The sequence below is a fragment of the Saccoglossus kowalevskii genome, chromosome 2 (genome assembly GCF_978046115.1).
Source record: "Saccoglossus kowalevskii chromosome 2, keSacKowa6.1, whole genome shotgun sequence".
Classification (NCBI taxonomy): Eukaryota; Metazoa; Hemichordata; class Enteropneusta; family Harrimaniidae; genus Saccoglossus; species Saccoglossus kowalevskii.
Genome location: NC_140642.1, coordinates 10,559,031 through 10,579,813, shown reverse-complemented (window position 1 = coordinate 10,579,813; position 20,783 = coordinate 10,559,031). Strand labels below are relative to the sequence as shown.

The following is a 20,783-nucleotide window of genomic DNA, read 5'->3' as shown; positions in this document are numbered from 1 at the left end:
ATGTACTTGTATAAAATTGGGTTCAAACCTGGTATAATATACCCCAATCTACCCAAGACTGCACCAGCTGAATGTCCAGTATACCTTCTTTAAATATTGGTGGAATGTGTGATCTGTTGATTGTCAATGCGTTTTGAGGATCTACAAAGTGCAACATTCGTGTGAATTTACATGTGTTGTATACGTTGTATGGAACCCATATCAAACACAAAAATGCTATCATTAATTCATTACTGGTACAAACTTGCAATTTTTAAAATATTAATTACTAATACAACAATATACAATGTAATCAGATGTTTAGGATGTGAACAAGCACTAAACAATAGGCATTGTAATTTCAGAAGCCTCTAAAAACGTATTGTACATTATACAGTGAAAGATTCACTTGTTCCTCTAAGTAAACTTACATTACTGTACATTATGAAATGTATAAAACTGTCTATGAAATTCAAAAAACCAAATCTGCAGTACGAACAGTACAAAAGTATTTCAATGTATTAAGTTTAAAAAATCTAACTATAAAGACTATAAAAGTAATATCTTGTAGACTGGTAAAATTAGTATTCATCTTATTAGAAATAAGATGCATTTAAATTCACCTCCAAATTTCAAATTGGCCTTTTAAACAAGAATCATTGTAGATCAAGAGACAACATGTTACATCAGTCTTTCAGCTTGGAGTTCCTACATAGGTGCTCTTGGATAAATCAAGAGAGCAAACAAAAGATCTATACAGTCAAATTTATTCCCATATTTCAAACTTAACTAACATTACTTCTAGTACTTATAATTTAATATAAATATAAATATATAGAGATAACTTTACAGTTTCGAGCAACACCAAGTGTCAGAACAATTCATCTAGTATTAAGGAAAAATCTAGAAATTGCACATGGAGTGAATATGATAAGTATTCATTGTAGAATCCCTAAATCAATCAATGTCGACATTGAAAACATCACTGACGTCATATTGTTCTGTTAATACTTCAAATCATCTACATTTGATATCAAACTGTCAGCTTTTCTTGTGGCACATAGAATTAGTTTTCCACAAGACATGTTGAATCCCTCTGTACATTTCTTTTAAGACGCCAATCCTTGGATAAGTTTTCTGAAATACAACCAGCAAGTTTAATGTTCATCAGTGTTTCCAAAATTAGTTTGGGCTACAATGGCTGCCCTGTATCTTTATTAATTCAAGGTTAGATTCATGACAATGTTGTCATTTAATATACTGTAAAATGACTAATTTTCACTGGGTTTAAATTTCACTGATTTACCATTTCAGGCATATTCAGTGGGTTTTAAATTCACGGTTTCGTCATTTAGATAATGTGTTCTATGCTAAATTTTACATATTCACTGGGTTTTAATTTAGCGCATTTTCCAGTCAGCGAAATAAGCTAAATTAAAACCCAGTGAATAATTACCCCCTTTACAGTAATTAGCCTCCATTTGAATCGTAGTGTTCCGTCCATCTATGCGTCTGTGTGTGCGTCAGAGGCTTTGACCAATCACAATCAAACACTCACATCAAACCCATGTATAATGACTTACATATGCATGCTAATTTTGAAATCAAATATGACTAAATGGTCTCCAAATTTACTAAATGCTTATACTTAAACATTTTCAGAACCATTTCTTGGTGATTAACAAGGCAATTTTCAAACTTTGCATCAGAATCAAGCATAATGTGTACAAGTGCACGTTATAATTTTTTTTAAATTCAAGACTGGTAGCCATTTAGTTTTATTCATCTCCATGCAGATTCCTCACTAATATATCGCCTGATTCCAGTCACATTGCATTAAAATTGACATGCATAGAGCCCTCTGGTAGACATGGATATGTATATGATTTGTACACTCAGGTCAACTGCGGATAAAACACGGGGACTGTGCATTGTCAATGCTTGTTTCTACTAATATAGTTATTGAACATTACTTTTGTGAAATTGAAGTAGTTTACAAAAATTCATATGAACTATATAAGAAATTTGCACTCACCATAAAAAGAGGAATAAGAGATTGTGGTTGTGTTGGGTTATCAGCACATTTTATCAACACCACTAAATAATAAATAATTCTGTGCTGTGGATTGAAATAAACAAGATACATTGTAAATTATATTACCATAATGATGGTTATCTAAAAAAAAAACATGAATCAGAACTCTTGGAATGGCAGTGCAAGTGTGGAATCCTTTGAATGGTAGTGCAGATGTGGAACCCTTTGAATGGTAGTGCAGGTGTGGAACCCTTTGAATGGTAGTGCAAGTGTGGAACCTTTTGAATGGTAATGCAGGTGTGGAACCCTTTCAATGGTAGTGCAAGTGTGGAACCTTTTGAATGGCAGTGCAGGTGTGGAACCCTTTGAATGGTAGTGCAGGTGTGGAACCCTTTGAATGGCAGTGCAAGTGTGGAACCCTTTGAATGGCAGTGCAGGTGTGGAACCCTTTGAATGGTAGTGCAAGTGTGGAACCTTTTGAATGGCAGTGCAGGTGTGGAACCTTTTGAATGGCAGTGCAGGTGTGGAACCCTTTGAATGGTAGTGCAAGTGTGGAACCTTTTGAATGGCAGTGCAGGTGTGGAACCCTTTGAATGGTAGTGCAAGTGTGGAACCTTTTGAATGGTAGTGCAAGTGTGGAACCCTTTGAATGGTAGTGCAGGTGTGGAACCCTTTGAATGGCAGTGCAGGTGTGGAACCCTTTGAATGGCAGTGCAGGTGTGGAACCCTTTGAATGGCAGTGCAGGTGTGGAACCCTTTGAATGGTAGTGCAGGTGTGGAACCCTTTGAAAGGCAGTGCAGGTGTGAAACCCTTTGAATGGCAGTGCAGGTGTGAAACCCTTGGAATGGCAATGCAGGTGTGGAACCCTTTGAATGGCATACAGGTGTGGAACCATTTGAATGGCAGTGCAGGTGTGGAACCCTTTGAATGGTAGTGCAGGTGTGGAACCCTTTGAATGGCAGTGCAAGTGTGGAACCTTTTGAATGGCAGTGCAGGTGTGGAACCCTTTGAATAGTAGTGCAAGTGTGGAACCTTTTGAATGGCAGTGCAGGTGTGGAACCTTTTGAATGGCAGTGCAGGTGTGGAACCCTTTGAATGGTAGTGCAAGTGTGGAACCTTTTGAATGGCAGTGCAGGTGTGGAACCCTTTGAATGGTAGTGCAAGTGTGGAACCTTTTGAATGGTAGTGCAAGTGTGGAACCCTTTGAATGGTAGTGCAGGTGTGGAACCCTTTGAATGGCAGTGCAGGTGTGGAACCCTTTGAATGGCAGTGCAGGTGTGGAACCCTTTGAATGGCAGTGCAGGTGTGGAACCCTTTGAATGGTAGTGCAGGTGTGGAACCCTTTGAATGGTAGTGCAGGTGTGGAACCCTTTGAATGGCAGTGCAAGTGTGGAACCTTTTGAATGGCAGTGCAGGTGTGAAACCCTTTGAATGGCAGTGCAGGTGTGGAACCCTTTGAATGGAAGTGCAGGTGTGGAACCCTTTAAATGGCATACAGGTGTGGAACCCTTTGAATGGTAGTACAGGTGTGGAACCCTTTGAATGGCATATAGGTGTGGAACCCTTTGAATGGCAGTGCAGGTGTGGAACCCTTTGAATGACAGTGCAGGTGTGAAACCCTTTGAATGGCAGTGCAGGTGTGGAACCCTTTGAATGGTAGTGCAGGTGTGGAACCCTTTGAATTAGGCGAGGGTTCTTCGAACCCGCCTATTCACATAGTTCATACCCACCATAGACTCCGGTCAGTCAAAATGACTATTTTGAACTGTAGGCATTAATCAGCGATTTTGCCGGTGACGGAGAGATAGAATCCAGGTCAGGGGAAGCCCCATGACCTCAAGATTCTTTTACCCCTTACGTCACGAACCCACGTGACCGAGGCCACATGGCAACGCCATAGGCAGCCGTCCATCACTCTGGTTCCTTTCTCTCCACCTCGAGAACTTAGACCAACGCGACGGAAAGAGTGGGGAGGTTGGGGGGGACCCGGAGTCTATGGTGGGTATGAACTATGTGAATAGGCGGGTTCGAAGAACCCTCGCCTAAATTCACTACGTTCAATTACCCACCATAGACTCCGGTCAGTCAAAATGACTATTTGAACTGTAGGCAGAGTCAGACACCAATAGGTGGCGGGTTTTCCGAGCAAACAGAAAAAAAAGGAGAATGATGAAAGACTTTCCCCCAGTCCGGGATGAAAAACAAACCCAAAGACCTAAGTTAAGACCCAAGAAGGGTGGTGTCTTACCTTGCCTGTGCTGTCCCAGAAGCAAGAAGCCAATGCTGCTGTGGTGACAGGGTTCGGTGTGCCCGAGAAAGCTAGACCCAAGCCGAACTCGGGGGTGATAAGCTTGAAGTAGGGCCGAAACAGTTCGCATGAGGGCGTAGGTCGACAGAAGCGAAACCTGGGAGCTTCCAGGAAGTGCTAGTGGAACAGACAATCTGCCCGCAAAAATGCAGAGACTGACTTATCGCCTATGCGCAGAGGCCCCTGCAGTCGTTCGGGCTGGGTCAGCAAACAAGGCCTGACCCGCTACGACGGAGCCTAACCTGAAGAGACCCTGCTCAATAGATTGGGTGTCTCCTAGGTAGTAGTTGATGAAGACGTTCTGCGTTCTCCAGAAGCCTGCCCTCAGAATGTGTTTGAGGGGGGCACCTGACGCTAGCGCTAGTGAGTTAGCAATCGCACAGACCTCATGTTCTTGTACTTGGTGTCTCTGCAAGGTCTGTGTTGAGGAGGATAGTGTATTATAGACCTCCAGTACAGTCGCAGTAATCCACCTGGGGATGGAAGTCGGGGAAACCGGCTTATCCCGCTTGTCAGCGCCGTAACACAAAAACATGTGTTTGGTTCCCCGTCTAGAAAACCTGGTACAGTTCTCGTAGCAACTCAGCGCTCGGACCGGGCAGAGAAGCAACTCTTCCTGATCTTCCGGACTGACAATATTTGCCAGCCGGGGGATGACGATCGGTTGAGGATCGTGTCCTGGGATTTGGTTCTTGGCGAGAACCCGATTCGTGTCTTAGTACAACTTGATCGCCCATAAAAGCGGCACAACCGTCCGCAAAGGATAGTGCGCGCCTAGCTTTGACCGGCGCCTACCTGAGGCGAGGGCCAGTAGGAAGACTATTTTCCACATCAAAAAATTGAGTGGTGCTGATTGGAGAGGCTCAAAAGGCGGTCTGCTTAGAGCGGACAACACAGCCGACAAGTCCCAGTTGGGCAGTTCCCTTGCATGGGGTCTCAGCGTCTGGAAAGCAGTAAATAGTCTCCTAATAGTAGGACAATCGGTTAGTCTTGTTCCCGTACGTTTGAATGGTGGGGCACAAGGCCGACCTGTAGCCAACGATCGCTGCGTAGGACAAACCCACTTCGTCAAACAGGTGGACGAAGGAGCCTGCTACCTGGCCAATAGAGGGATGGTATCGATCAATCTCCCTTCCGCTACACTAACCAATGTATGCTCGCAGCCTAGAAATGTAGGCTGCATTGGTGGAATCCCAGTTCGCCCTGGCCAGGACGTTGGCAGCCCGCTCAGATAAAGCTTTCGTATGGGCGGGTCTAATGAGAGCCTCTATGCGGGTAAGTGATACCTGCTGGGCTCGTGGTAGTGCGCCGTCTGGTTGGGACGGCATGTCCGGTAAGTCCGGAAGCACTGCTGGTGTTTCGACTATCGTTTCCGACAGAAGTGGAAACTAGGCCCTGTTCGGCCAATTGGGTGCAACCAATGATAATATGCAGGTGTGCACCTGTCGAAGTCTTCTCCGGTGCCCGGTGGACTAGCGGGAAGGGAGGAAAAGCGTACACAACTAAGTAGATCCGCGGGGTAGCAAAGCGACCCTGGCCCAGGCTCCTGGAGTCAGCAGGAGTATTACGTACATCGGGAGCTTGGTGTTCCGGGGTGCGGCAAACAGTCTAACCTTGGACCGTCCACAGCCGAAACAGCCTGGAGGCTACCCACTGGGGTATCAGCCACTCCGTGTTCTGGAGACGGAGTCGCCCTGAAAGGGCGTCGCCAGACTGTTCCTCACCCCCTGGAAGATGGTGTGCGGTTAGCTCCCCATTGTATTCCAGGCACCAAAGGAGGATTTTGCTCCGCTAGGACTGACAACGATGGGGAATGCGTCCCCCCTCCTTCTTGAAGGAGACCACCGCTGCGTTGTCTGTGCGGAGCAGGACTCTGTGGTCTCGAACTACGGGTAGAAAGCGTGGTAGTGCTAATTGTACACTGCTCACAGTTCGAGCCGGTTGATATGGTGGTCCCAAAACTATGCGGGAGCCATATCCTTGGGCTTGTTCGTCCAATAGATGCGCTCCCCAACCCTGGGGGAGGCATTTGTTACCAGAGTCATACCTGCGGCGAGCGGGTCCAAGGGGGCCCCTCTGCCCGAGGTTGGTCAGTGACGACCACCAGGGCAGGGCTTCCTTCACTTGGTCCGAGATCGAAACCCGCCTATCTAGTTCCCATAGAAGAGCTCGGCGTTATAACAAGTGTTATACCGGGCGGCTGCGTAGTGCGGCCTGGGGAACGACCCTTCGAACCGAGGTCATCATTCCGATGATCCGCATTAGTTCACGGAGGGACACTGAAGGAACGCTGACTAGGCATTCGGCTAGGCTGCTTAGCGCTAAGCAATATGCTTGAAATAGCTAAGCCAAGCTTACCTCTGTGTCAAAACTCCATGCCCAGGGACACCAACTGCGCGTTGGCTCGAGGTGGGACTTGTCGATTTACTAACGAGCCCAACTGGTGAAGTAAATCCTGTGTTAGCCTGATGCGTTTGGCTATTACCCCTTGCCCGGGTTGTTGGTAACCAGTAGTCTGGGTACGGATTGAGGTGTACCGACATCTGGTGAAGCAGCAGCACTACCCGTTTCATCCCTCTGGTGAACACGTAGGGCGCTGTGCCTAACCCGAACGGAGGGGGGGGGGCACCGAAGTTTGAATACTTGGCCCAGCTGGGCGTTTCGAAGGAGATGGCAACTCGCTAGGTGCATCGGTACGTGCAGGTAGGCCCCGCTTAAATCTAGCGGGGCTAGCCAGTCAAAACGGTGGATGGAGAGAAGAACCCTGATGGTGTCTCCATGTGGAACCGATCGAGGGGCACGTACTGATCCAGTCTGTCTAGGTCCAAAACTGGACGCCTGCCACTTGTAGATTTGGTACTACGAACACATTTGGGTAGAAGCCTGGACTTAGTTCCGGCTGATGTACCCTGTGTATGGCGTCTTTCCCCAGCAAACTGCTACTTCCTGTCTGATTGCTTCCGCCTTGCGGGAGTCCCCTGGCAGTGCCCAACAGGGGAGACACTGATGGGGGGAAGTGGAGATTTCAGCGGTATGCCGTAAACGGATGTCACCACCTGGGAAGGTCCAGGGGTCGGTCACCCGCCGTCTCCAAACCGGACTACACCGGCGCAATCTGTGTACGACAGGGATGTGTGGCCATGTGTTCGGCAGTTGCAAGGGGGAAGGGTGCTCCCTTCCCCCATGAGGCGAGTTCCCCAAGGCCTGAAGTAGTCACTAAGTTGTGACCTGGCCACTCACCGAACACGTGCCTGTCTCCCCCGGTTGCAGAGGTGAGCGTCAAACATGCTTCCCCTGCTGCCGGGTAGACATCCACCCAGAGAGGGTGAGGAGCCACCACCTGGCTCTTACCTCCCTGGGGGCACGCCACTACCCTTCCCTCCCATGGAAGGGTATAAGCGCTTGCCTCCTGGCTGACTCTGGCTAGCGGGCAACGCCTTAGGGCATTGTGTTTTCTGTGCTTGGGGTGCCCTCCGCTTGCCCATGGCAGGACCAACTGGCAAGCGGATTAAATCTGAACCCTCTGATTCATTGCACTCCGAAGCCCGAGACTGTACCCACCATTCCCTGAACAAAGAGGGTGGAGGGTGTCCAGTCTGCGTCACTGAGGTGGGGGACGTACCCCAGCTCAGCTTGTCGACGAAAACACGTGCGTCTAAGGCCGCGTCTCGTAGCCCAGTAGTGGCCCTGGCCAAGCGAGCCAGGCAACACTAGGGGGTGTCGCACGTAGATGTGCGGTGGCTCACCAGTAAAAAAGTCGTCTGGTCTAGGAGGCTGGTGCGTTCTGCCTCCAAGGTCACCAGAGTGCTGGGCACGCATAATAATACGCTCAAGCAACTCTGCCCTCAGGGCTAGATGGGTCGTCCTCAATTGGCAAAGACACCCATGGAACGCAGCTATCCCCCTTTGCCCGGTTTGCCAAATTTGTGGTACCGGGGTCTGGGGAAGGAGCCTTGGAATCCTGTTGGGGGCGTTTTGGTCTCATCCCACGCTATGGGGTCTGATCCCGAAACACACCGACTGGGTAGCGTTTGGTCCAGTGGGAAGTGTTGCCTAACGTTATCCCCACCCGGGGGCCTTAAGCATTACATCCTCCGCGGCTGACCAACGCCGCCCATCAACACTGTTTGCGTGCTCTGCGCCCCACTCCGCACTCAGATGGACAGGGGAGAGATGTGCCGACGGGGTTGCTTTGGATCCCGACGCCCGTGATCCCATAAGCGTTGAAGCAACCTTAGGTGGTCGCTTTAGAATCAAGGGTGGGGGTATATACATCGTATCACTGGGAACAATGATACTCCGCCTCACCCCAAAAGCGTGGCTCACCGAGTCATACAGATGGAAGACTCTGAGGGACCACCCGGAGTACCGGCTGTATCCAACGCGAGCGAACGCGTCTCCTTTAACTTAAAATATGTGAGAGGGAGCGTGTTCGACTGTGCGTCTCATGACAGGGTCGGTTCCCTCTGGGGACGCCCGTGGGTCGGTAAGAAAGGAGTCAAAACCCACAGCGGGGACCGGACACAAGGATAAATTCGTTACCGTTGTACCGTTACCGCGTGATGAACCCTAGCTGGCTGAAAGTGGGGGGGGGGGGTCAACGCGTGCCCTGCCCTGAAAGCCCTGCCCCGAGATCAGAGACTTGGCTGCCAGCACCCCGTTGGCATTCAGTGCCCGCCGATCCAGAGAAGGACTGGTGTAATTAGCCTGAGCCTCGGCCACCCCCCAAAATAGTGGGAGAGCCGTGACTGGGAACGGGGGTTCCCCGGAAGAGACGTGTTTGAATGCAAACATGCTTTCGTGTCTCTTCCTGCTTGCCCACCGAGGGGACACAGTGGAGACAGCTTGCTCCGACTGCATCTGATCTACCCGGCCTGCCAGGGACGCAATTGCCCCGACAGTCCTTCGACCAAAGCCCTCAACTCGGAGGCAAACTCGGCGCCGTGCGAGGAAGGGTCCACGAAGAGACCCGCAACGGGCCCCATAGGAGGAAAGCCTCCAGGGGCACAGCCTCGCTGCAGCCGGTAAAATCGGGTAAAAAACACCGCCTGAAAAAACAGACTGTGAGGATGCCCTCCGATCAGCGGGGGAGACCGAGAAAATATCGGTACCTCCGCCGTCGGGCCTCTTACTCGACGTCCCGGTACATGAAGTACCGGTAGCCGAGCGTGAGGACTTTCCACTCATGCAAAACACGCAACTCACTTTAACCGATTTGTTTACTGGACGCGCGACCTTGCTGTGACGCGGTCAGTGTCAGCGATTTTGATGGCTCTGAAAGAAAATCTCAGGCCTCAGAACTCCAGTGAAAAAAACACGCTTTCACGCAAAAAAAAAAAAAACCCCGGAACCCACACGTAGCCACGACAAAGCATCTCGGATGCGGGTTCTATGCTGGTAGATTCTGAATAAACCACTGTACAGTCGGCTCGAAAGACGAGGAGACCGGAAGAAAAAGGCAGCGAGCCTTGGAGCTGTCATTACATCGATATATTGCTAAATACATTAAAAATAAAAGATGACATGCATGAGGGAGACGAATTACAGTTGTAAAAGGTGCCGCCATGAAATCAACATGTGACTACATAGTGGCGCCGGATTTTGATCTCTTTGCTGTGAAAAATACTACACACAAAGGGGAAAACGACACGAGGATAAAAAGAGACAAGGAAAACTTATCCTACCAGCTACCATGTCGGATGCCGAGCAGCGGCAACAACCCAAGCTATAAATCCGGACAGGAAAAAAAGCAGGCGATCCAGCAGAGCTCGCTAGATTTCATCTCCACTCGAGGCGGAGAGAAATTAAGAGTGATGGACGGCTGCCTATGGCGTTGCCATGTGGCCTCGGTCACGTGGGTTCGTGACGTAAGGGGTAAAAGATCTTGAGGTCATGGGGCTTCCCCTGACCTGGATTCTATCTCTCCATCACCGGCAGAATCGCTGATTAATGCCTACAGTTCAAAATAGTCATTTTGACTGACCGGAGTCTATGGTGGGTAATTGAACGTAGTGAATTGGCATACAGGTGTGGAACCCTTTGAATGGTAGTGCAGGTGTGGAACCTTTTGAATGGCATACAGGTGTGGAACCATTTGAATGGTAGTGCGGGTGTGGAACCCTTTGAATGGTAGTACAGGTGTGGAACCCTTTGAATGGTAGTGCAGGTGTGGAACCCTTTGAATGGCAGTGCAAGTGTGGAACCCATTGAATGGCATACAGGTGTGGAACCCTTTGAATGGCAGTGCAGGTGTGGAACCCTTTGAATGGTAGTGCAGGTGTGGAACCCTTTGAATGACAGTGCAGGTGTGGAACCCTTTGAATGGTAGTGCAGGTGTGGAACCCTTTGAATGGCAGTGCAGGTGTGGAACCCTTTGAATGGTAGTGCAGGTGTGGAACCCTTTGAATGGTAGTGCAGGTGTGGAACCCTTTGAATGGTAGTGCAGGTGTGGAACACTTTGAATGGTAGTGCAGGTGTGGAACCCTTTGAATGGCAGTGCAGGGGTGGAACCCTTTGAATGGCAGTGCAGGTGTGGAACCCTTTGAATGGTAGTGCAGGTGTGGAACCCTTTGAATGGTAGTGCAGATGTGGAACCCTTTGAATGGTAGTACAGGCGTGGAACTCTTTGAATGGCAGTGCAGGTGTGAAACCCTTGGAATGACAGTGCAGGTGTGGAACCCTTTGAATAGTAGTGCAGGTGTGGAACCTTTTGAATGGCAGTGCAGGTGTGGAACCTTTTGAATGGCAGTGCAGGTGTGGAACCCTTTGAATGGCAGTGCAGGTGTGGAACCTTTTGAATGGTAGTGCAGGTGTGGAACCCTTTGAATGGCAGTGTAGGTGTGGAACCCTTTGAATGGTAGTACAGGCGTGGAACCCTTTGAATGGCAGTGCAGGTGTGAAACCCTTGGAATGACAGTGCAGGTGTGGAACCCTTTGAATGGTAGTGCAGATTTGGAACCCTTTGAATGGTAGTGCAGGTGTGGAACCTTTTGAATGGCAGTGCAGGTGTGGAATCTTTTGAATGGCAGTGCAGGTGTGGAACCCTTTGAATGGTAGTGCAGGTGTGGAACTCTTTGAATGATAGTGTAGGTGTGGAACCCTTTGAATGGCAGTGCAGGTGTGGAACCCTTTGAATGGCAGTGCAGGTGTGGAACCCTTTGAATGGTAGTGCAGGTGTGGAACCCTTTGAATGGCAGTGCAGGTATGGAACCCAGTGCAGGTGTGGAACCCTTTGAATTGCAGTGCAGGTGTGGAACTTTTTGAATGACAGTGCAGGTGTGGAACTCGTTGAATGCAGTGCAGGTGTGGAACCCTTTGAATGGTAGTGCAGGTGTGGAACCCTTTGAATGGCAGTGCAGGTGTGGAACCCTTTGAATGGCAGTGCAGGTGTGGAACCTTTTGAATGGTAGTGCAGGTGTGGAACCCTTTGAATTGCAGTGCAGGTGTGGAACCTTTTGAATGGCAGTGCAGGTGTGGAACCTTTTGAATGGTAGTGCAGGTGTGGAACCCTTTGAATGGTAGTGCAGGTGTGGAACCTTTTGAATAACAGTGCAGGTGTGGAACCTCTTGAATGCAGTGCAGGTGTGGAACCCTTTGAATGCAGTGCAGGTGTAAAACCCTTTGAATGGTAGTGCAGGTGTGGAACCCTTTGAATGGCAGTGCATGACAAAAATGTTACTTTCTGACAACAAACGATTCACTATGTATGTCATCTAAAATTGCATGATCAATTTTTTTTTACATAATTTTGTATTCTAAAAGCTTGACCAATTTTTTGAAAAAAATTATTTAAATGTGGTCGAAACATTAGAGTTTGTGTGATACAACTTACAAGCCAGGTGAAAGTTCAAGTCAATATCTGAATTGGGAATTCATAACTCTTAAAATGGTTTGTGATAGTAAAAAGTGTTATCTTTGGAAGGAATCCATAATTACCATAGTAACAGCTTCACTTATCACTATATCATGTATTGAACTAATTGGAATAAATAAATGTTTCTTTCGTCCTGTTTGATAAGTAGTTGTGAACTGAACTCCTGTTGATGCCACAACTAATAAAGACTCTGTAAAACAACAATGATGGAACGATTAAAAGAGCTGACAGCATTTTAACAGATTTGAAAAAAAAAATGTTCACTCATTACAGGATGTGACAATTATTTTGTAAACTTTTAAAGAAAATTTTAAAACTCAAAAAGGTGGTAGAAAACCTTCTGACCAATCACAACAGTGACATCACTAGTATAGATGAATTTGAATTAACATTTATGAATATTCAAAAAAAATCAGTCAATACAGCATTGTTGAGTAATCCAAAATGAGTGCAACAGTTTGAAAGCCATAATATTTACCTTGGTAAACTTGGATGAAATGTAAATAAATACAGCACAGTAAAACTAATATGGCAGCTATGGCTATTGGAAGACTGCCATCCTGAAAGTGAAAGGGAAAAATGAACAAGACTGAAATGTAATGTAATGACTTAGTATAATATGAACAGTCATACACTTGGCACACAAAAAACATTTCACTCATCTTTATAAATATTTAAAAATTTCACAATTCCAAGTGTAACAAGGTTTTTATTAGCCGATGGAATAACTTTGGAACATTATCAAATGACGTCAATACACACTGTACTCATTGATTGGCTTGTTTGGACTCAACTGCCATTGTAATTTATAAATACTTACAAAGATTAAGAGAATGGGAATAATAATGAAAGCAGAATACATGTATCTATATTTACAAATTTGAATAAATACATTTATAAACTATTGTACAGATATTCACAAGCTCTTCCTGAATTAGAAAAGAAATGTGTATTGGATTATGCAAAGAAGTGTAGAATAGAAAAATGAACTATAGAGGGTGTTTTGGGGGAAACATCAACTGTAAACCTCTCCTGTTTTCAAGAAACAAGTAATTTTTTTTTTTAAATTGTATGGTTTTATCGTTGGACTTTCCAGTAATTCCACTGTTATTTTTACTGTTTTTGGCTGCAAGCTGTTTACATTTTGTAACTGTAGGAACCATAGAAATAGGTAAGTGTATCTGATTTCTACTTATTCATTCATTCTAATATATGTTTTATTATTTTCCATATCACAGTTAAAAAAACATGCATCTATCTTATCTTCTATAAAGTTTTGGTTGATTTTAAATCAGTTTCAAGTGTGTGGTGACAGTATCCAGAATTAAAACAATGGAGGACTTCACAAATTAGGCTTAATTTTAAACAGTGACTGACACGATGTTTGAGACTGATGTAACCTGCAGTTGAATACACGACCAGTCTGTGTAATAAACTGTTAATGTATGAATGTAATGCTGGGATTTAATGCTTCAGTTAGAGACTTAATATTAGGACCTCAAAAAGGGGCGTGGCTGTCATCACACTTAAAATGTATTCTAAACCTGATTTAAACTCCACTGACAAGTAGACAAGATAGATGCATAATTTTGTTTTTTTTTACTATGATATGAAAAATAATAAAACTTTCTATATTTTTGGACAAAAGTACCATGACATGTGAAAAACACTAGTTTAAAAACTGAGTACCATAATATATTTATGTGTGTTAAAGCCAGATTGGTGGCATGAATAAAAAGGGATTTGAATCTATGTATTTCAGTTATTATCGGTTTTCAGTATCGGGTCATGGAATGTATTTTTAGGTCCATTAGTCGGGTGCATGCAATTATTACAAGCAGCTCTGATCTGGATTCATTTTAAAGTACCTGTGCAATGCCTGCTATTTTCTGGCCCAAAATCGTTTACTGGTACATCAATATTGTTATTAAGTACAAAAAAAAAGTGAAAAGTTGTAAAATGGGTTTCAAACCCAATCTACGCCAATTTTATTTTTATGTATTTTAAAACATTGTTCATCAATAACTCCTCATTAACTTCTCATCAACTGTGTACTGCACAATCACTTATATTGTGCTCGATGAAGTCAGTTGAAGTGCCGACATTTATTGCCATGGAACTTTCCATGATCTCTATGTTGATTTGAGTTATCGCGATTGTCATACATGTAATTATGTGGACCACAGTCCCTCTATAGATATATTAGCAGCCCACTTATTACGCAAATCAAATTGCAGTTCACAGAAGTGTGAAGTCAACACCAATCACAAAACAATTCAGAAACTTTCAGGCAGCGTAATTAAAAACAATTGCGTTCGAGTCCTGCATGATTTCCTGTTTAGCCGACACATCGGTTTTTGCTTCACGTTATTGCTACCTTACATAACTCAAACTATATGGTCTCTACAAAACAATATTCAATTGTTTCACATAGAAATCTATGGTATGTCCATCCCAACTTTTTCTCATTGATGTTACGACTTTCGTCTAAAGATATTACACCTCCGGAACATTTTGAACGCATAAATCCTCACACTATTCCGCCAAAAATACAACGTTTCAAAAAATGTTGGCTGAGAAATATAAATATTATAGTTTAATGCTGCAGTATTATAAAAGTACATCACAAGAGTATGGAGTGTGTTCACAACGCTGCCTGGGGGTACCTGCCTGTCCAGTTTTAGTTTACTTCTATGTAATGCGCAACTCTAGACAGTTTTTACTACTTGTAAGCAGTGGCAGGGGGGGGGGGGGACGATAGTGATAAGTCAACAATATCTTTGATAAGTAAAAAGGTGTTTAGGGATGCTGAGATCAAAAGGGTTTTGTAATTACCAATAAACGAACGAATCAGGCTACCGATGCAACAGAAAATGCAAAAACATACACCAGCGAAATCCATAGCTACAGAACTGCAGCTATTAAACTCCGGGTTAGCATACAAATCGATTACGTCTATTCTATTTTTAGTAAATCGATGAAACCGCCCAGCTGAACTTGGTAGCAAGTAGATATGTTATATGTGGTACACATTACCTATTACATACGAGCTCACTTTGACACTTACCTCTGAGATCAACGACAACCAATACAATATAAATCCTATGATGACAGTACATGCAACTATAACTTTTCGATTGCACGATCCACCATCTACCCGCACAATGTGTTCTTCACATAGATCTCGCTCATACTTTTTTGATGTGTACCTGAACGACATTGTTAATGTTAACATTCGTGTTAAAATCCTTATTCTGCACTCAACATTCAAAATATTAATAAACTAATTGAATATTCTACATTATCACGAAACTCAGTGGTTGTCATCGACACCAAGCTACACTACATGATCGCCGCCATATTGCCACTAAGACTACCCAGGTTTATATTATTTCTTACGCATACAAACACATATTTGCTATATTGACTAGTATTGTAACACAACGATTACGTATTTCATATTATATTTAATTTTTTAATAACATTTTTGTAAAGTATGGTATAATATTATATATGTTTCTGCATAGTCATAACTTCTTGTTTTGACTAGCAATGTTTGGCTAGTGACCTAGGGTGTCAGCTACTTTTGTTTTTGGACGGCCGACGACCTCAAACAAATGGCGTCTTTTTGAACTGTATGGTTACTATGGGATGAAACTAAGCTAAAATGTCTACCACAACAGAATCACTTGGTGTTAACAATACCTTACATCATCTAAGTGAACTCGGTATGTTCCTTAACTTTGAACTTTGTGTAGTTGTTAAGATAAAACCGCTCAAAGCATTGACAGTCGTCTGTATATTGTCTACTGGCAATACGAATGATCTGTGTAGTTGTATTTATAGTGAGCACAATGCTGTATAACTTTAATATGGTGTTGTGTCAATAAAATCATTCATGCATATATTTTCATATTACTTGCAGCTGATCGTATGCGTTTTGCTAAATATGGAGAATATGGATTCAGTGAACAAGATATCTCCATATTGGGAAACATTACATCTTCAATCAATAAATTGGTATGTAATCAGCATGGACGTACTATACTCCCATTTCGGATTTATTTACCCGGATGTTCAGGGGGAAGGTGTCGTGCATGGCATGGAATTTAGAAATAAGATAAAAGATAAATTGTCAACACTCAGTGTTCCATACCTTCCACTAACCTTAATTCTAATTTATTAATTTGTCATATATATGTATTTAATGTACTATTTGTGATATTACATCCTGTTTTTGTTTTACAACCATAAAATTACTCTCTGTAGTAGATTTTCGTGTTGAATAAAATTATTATTAATTATTATTATTATACATGTGTCACACATTCAACAATAACACCAATCATGGCATAATTTTATCGTAAGAGGGCAGAAAATGTTTCAGCCTCATTGTCATCATTTTCCATTCAATGTAATGTTAGAAATTGTAGTTATTATTGTGCATGTTTAAGAACTAAAACACTTGGACTGCTGGAAATCACCTGTTTTTTCCTAATATAGAGACGTATATGATTTATTCTGTGTGTTTACAGGAGAGTGAAAGAAGTAAAACTCATGAACTGCTGGAAACAGAGACTATTCATTCTAGTATACTGAGACATAGATTATTTATGTCACCAGATGAGATAAACAATGAAATGCAAACAGCTGTTAGTTCTGCTAGGCAGTCAAATGCTGATGAGTTGAAGAAATTACAGGTAACATCATACCAAACACTGGGAAAGTCTGCACTTTTGAGCCACTCATAAATATAGTATATACTTAAGTCTGAACCTACACATGACATCTCATACAAGACAACTTATAATCAGACTGGTTTAAATATCAAACTGAATTGAGATTGCCAAATGTCATAGTGATTGATGATAAGAATGCAGAAACTCAATTATTATTGCTCAAAATGATAAATTTATAGAACATTTGGTAACATGATATGAAACAAACATTTTATGGATTATTTCATATGTGGATATGTTATAATGAGGTTATATGGTATGCTAGGGTATGAGTATATGAGTATATTCTTTTTCTAAATTGAAATAAATTAAGGGCACAAAATTATTTCTGTTGTTGCATCTTACATTATGTGAAGTTTGTATCAAAATGTGAATGTGGTAAAATTAAACAATATATTTCAGGGTTCTCACAGGTAAATAAATATGTGGAGTAGAATTGTTTCATCAGTTTAGAAAGTATGAGACAATTACCTATCAATGACTTCAGACAGAGACATGAAGCTCTTTGTTTCCTTCATTGTCGAATAGTTCACTCAAATGTTTTATTTGAAAACAGGTTTTTACTTAAAATGAGAACACTGATTGATATATTACCTTTATGATCATTCTATGTTTATGTAATTTATTGCTGTGTGTTGTAGGATCAGCTGCAGTCACTCAATGATAGCATTGACTACCTAGAAAAAAGACTGAAGACACTAGAAAAACAAAATGCCATCCTTCAGTAAGTAGCGTTCTTGCTCGCAGTGATGTCATTGCTTTTGCGCCAACAATCTTACGCATGTCAGACAAAATATTTTGTGCACTGATCATAACTAGCCATTGCTCTAACATGCTTGGACTGCTTTGGTTCAAAGTTGGTACAATGCCAAGTCATAATAGTATACATGTACATGTTTTGTTTTTTCTTCTATCATTTCTCAAATACACTTTCATTTTTTGTTTAAGCTTAGACCTAAGGTCTATGGTTTAAGGGCTTACCTTTGTTTAATGATATGATTAATGATTCTCTTTATGTGTCTTCAACTAATTCTCAGATAACCCTTAGTTTTGTGTCATATCAAAAACAAACTTGTTAACACTATCGGTATAATTTAATAATTGTATAACTTTCTGTTTCTCAGTCCTGAGCGTGACATGGTACGTGCTCAACATGAAGAAGTCATATCACAGCTTAATCAAAGGATGGCAGATAAAGCTAGGTGAGTTCCTATATTTCTTTTCATCATATGTATCATGCAATAACAGTGACATAAAGCTGTTTCCTAAAATGCAAAAAGAAAACCTTGGATTAGTGTCTTCGTCACCTGTGTACTTGTTGATATGCTTGTATTAAAATTTTTTTCTAATAATCAGGAACTTCCAGTATTTGCAGGTCATCAGGGTAGTGTTTTTCTTTTTCAATACCCTCATTTCTTTCTTTTTTTTTTTAGTAAAAGGTGATATTTTCGACTTATGGTTGAAAACCACAATTCCAATTGCTTTGATATTATACATATCGTTACCTCAGATGGTCCTCTTAGATTTGTTCAATTCACTATGTTCAATTACCCACCATAGACTCCGGTCAGTCAAAATGACTATTTTGAACTGTAGGCATTAATCAGCGATTCTGCCGGTGACAGAGAGATAGAATCCAGGTTAGGGGAAGCCCCATGACCTAAAGATTCTTTTACCCCTTACGTCACGAACCCACGTGACCGAGGCCACCTGGCAGCGCCACAGGTAGCCATCCATCACTCTTAATTTCTTTCCGCCTTGAGTGGAGATGAAATCTAGCGAGCTCTGCTGGATCGCCTGCTTTTTTTTTCCTGTCCGGATTTATAGCTTGGGTTGTTGCCGCTGCACGGCATGCAAAATTGTAGCTGGTAGGATAAGTTTTCCTTGTCATTTTTACCCTTGTGTCGTTTTCCCCTTTGTGTGTAGTATTTTTCACAACAAAGAAATTAAAATCCGGCGCCACTACGTAACCAGTTGGTTTTCATGGCGGCACCTTTTACAACTGTATTTCGTTTCCCTCATGCATGTCGTCTTTTATTTTCAATGTATTTAGCAATATATAGATGTAATGACAGTGCCAGGGCTCGCTGTCGTTTTCTTTCCGGTCTCCTCGTGTTTCGAGTCGACCGTGCAGTGGTTATATTCAGAATTTACCAGCATAGAACCCGCATCCGAGATACTTTGTCGTAGCTACGTGCGGGTTTTGGGGTTTTTGCGTGAAAGCGTGTTTTTTTCACTGGAGTTCTGAAGCCTGAGATTTTCTTTCAGAGCCATCAGAATCGCTGAAACTGACCGCATCACAGCAAGGTCGCGCGTCCAGTAAACAAATTGGTTAAAGTGAGTTGCGTGTTTTGCATGAGTGGAAAGTCCTCACGCTCGGCTACCGGTACTTCATGTACCGGGACGTCGAGTAAGAGGCCTGACGGCGGAGGTACCGATATTTTTCTCGGTCTCCCCCGCTGATCGGAGGGCATCCTCACAGTCTGTTTTTTCAGGCGGTGTTTTACCCGTTTTTACCGGCTGCAGCGAGGCTGTGCCCCTGGAGGCTTTCCTCCTATGGGGCCCGTTGTGGGTCTCATTGTGGACCCTTCCTTGCATGGCGCCGGGTTTGCCTCCGAGTTGAGGGCTTTGGTCGAAGGACTGTCGGGGCAATTGCGTCCCTGGCAGGCCGGGTAGATCAGACGCAGTCGGAGTGAGCTGTCTCCACTGTGTCCCCTCGGTGGGCAAGCAGGAAGAGACACGAAAGCATGTTTGTATTCAAACACGTCTCTTCCGGGGAACCCCCGTTCCCAGGCACGGCTCTCCCACTATTTTCGGGGGTGGCCTAGGCTCAGGCTAATTGCACCGGTCCTTCTCAGGATCCTCGGGCACTGAATGCTGTCAGCCAAGTCTCCTATCTCAAGGCAGGGCTTTCAGGGCAGGGCACACGTTGACCCCCCCTACTTTCAGCCAGCTAGGGTTCGTCACGCTGTAACGGTACAACGGTAATGAATTTTTCCTTGTGTCCAGTCCCCGCTGTGGGTTTTGACTCCTTTCTTACCGACCCATGGGCGTCCCCAGAGGGAACCGACCCTGTCATGAGATGCACAGTCGAACACGCTCCCTCTCACATATTTAAAGTGAAAGGAGATGCAGTTCACTCGCGTCGGATACAGCCGGTACTCCGGGCGGTCCCTCAAAGTCTCCCATCTGTATGACTCGGTGAGCCACGCTTTTGGGGTGAAGCGGAGTATCATCGATCCCAGTGATACGATGTATATACCCCCACCCTTGATCCTAAAGCGACCACCTAAGGTTTCTTCAAAGCTTATGGGATCACAGGCGTCGGGATTCAAAGCAACCCCATCGGCAAGTCTCTCCCTGTCCGCCTGAGTGCGGAGTGGGGCGCAGAGCACGCAAACGTTGTTGATGGGCGGCATTGGTCAGCCGCGGAGAATGTAATGCTTAAGGCCCCTGGGTGGGGATAACATTAGGCAACACTTCCCACTGGACAAAACGCTACCCGGTTGGTGTGGTTTCGGGATCAGACCCCATAGCGTGGGATGAAATGCCCCCAACCGGATTCCAAGGCTCCTTCCCCAGACCCCGGTACCACGAATTTGGCAAACCGGGCAAAGGGGGATAGCCGCGTTCCATGGGTGTCTTTACCAATTGAAGTCGACCCATCCAGCCCTGAGGGCAGAGTTGCTTGAGCACATTATTATGCGTGACCAGCAGTCTGAAGACCTTGGAGGCAGAACGCACCAGCCTCCTAGACCAGGCGACATATTTACTGGTGGGCCACCGCACATCTACATGCGACACCCCCTAGTGTCGCCTGGCTCTCTTGGCCAGGGCCACTACCGTGC

General features: G+C 44.4%; 2 protein-coding genes across 3 annotated transcripts in view; one reads left to right on the top strand and one right to left on the bottom strand.

Annotated features, from left to right (window-relative positions):
- Nucleotides 1–244: 244 nt before the first annotated feature.
- Nucleotides 245–15,559, bottom strand: LOC102805353 (phosphatidylinositol N-acetylglucosaminyltransferase subunit H-like). Its single transcript, XM_006820418.3, has 5 exons — nucleotides 15,264–15,559; nucleotides 12,675–12,756; nucleotides 12,259–12,386; nucleotides 2,015–2,098; nucleotides 245–1,116 (listed from the first exon to the last, which is right to left on the bottom strand). Exons 1-5 carry the CDS (start codon nucleotides 15,429–15,431, stop codon nucleotides 1,021–1,023), a joined length of 558 nt encoding a protein of 185 aa, XP_006820481.3. The 5' UTR covers nucleotides 15,432–15,559; the 3' UTR covers nucleotides 245–1,020.
- A 225-nt stretch (nucleotides 15,560–15,784) lies between these two features.
- The window catches only part of LOC102801944 (uncharacterized), a 32,466-nt gene continuing 27,467 nt past the window's right edge, over nucleotides 15,785–20,783 (top strand). For both annotated transcript variants that reach the window (XM_085491108.1, XM_085491103.1), the window contains exons 1-5: nucleotides 15,785–15,924; nucleotides 16,122–16,216; nucleotides 16,732–16,896; nucleotides 17,577–17,659; nucleotides 18,060–18,137. In XM_085491108.1, the coding sequence (XP_085347234.1) occupies nucleotides 15,864–15,924; nucleotides 16,122–16,216; nucleotides 16,732–16,896; nucleotides 17,577–17,659; nucleotides 18,060–18,137 (482 nt within the window). In that variant the 5' untranslated portion in view covers nucleotides 15,785–15,863. The remainder of the gene's footprint in view (nucleotides 15,925–16,121; nucleotides 16,217–16,731; nucleotides 16,897–17,576; nucleotides 17,660–18,059; nucleotides 18,138–20,783) is intronic.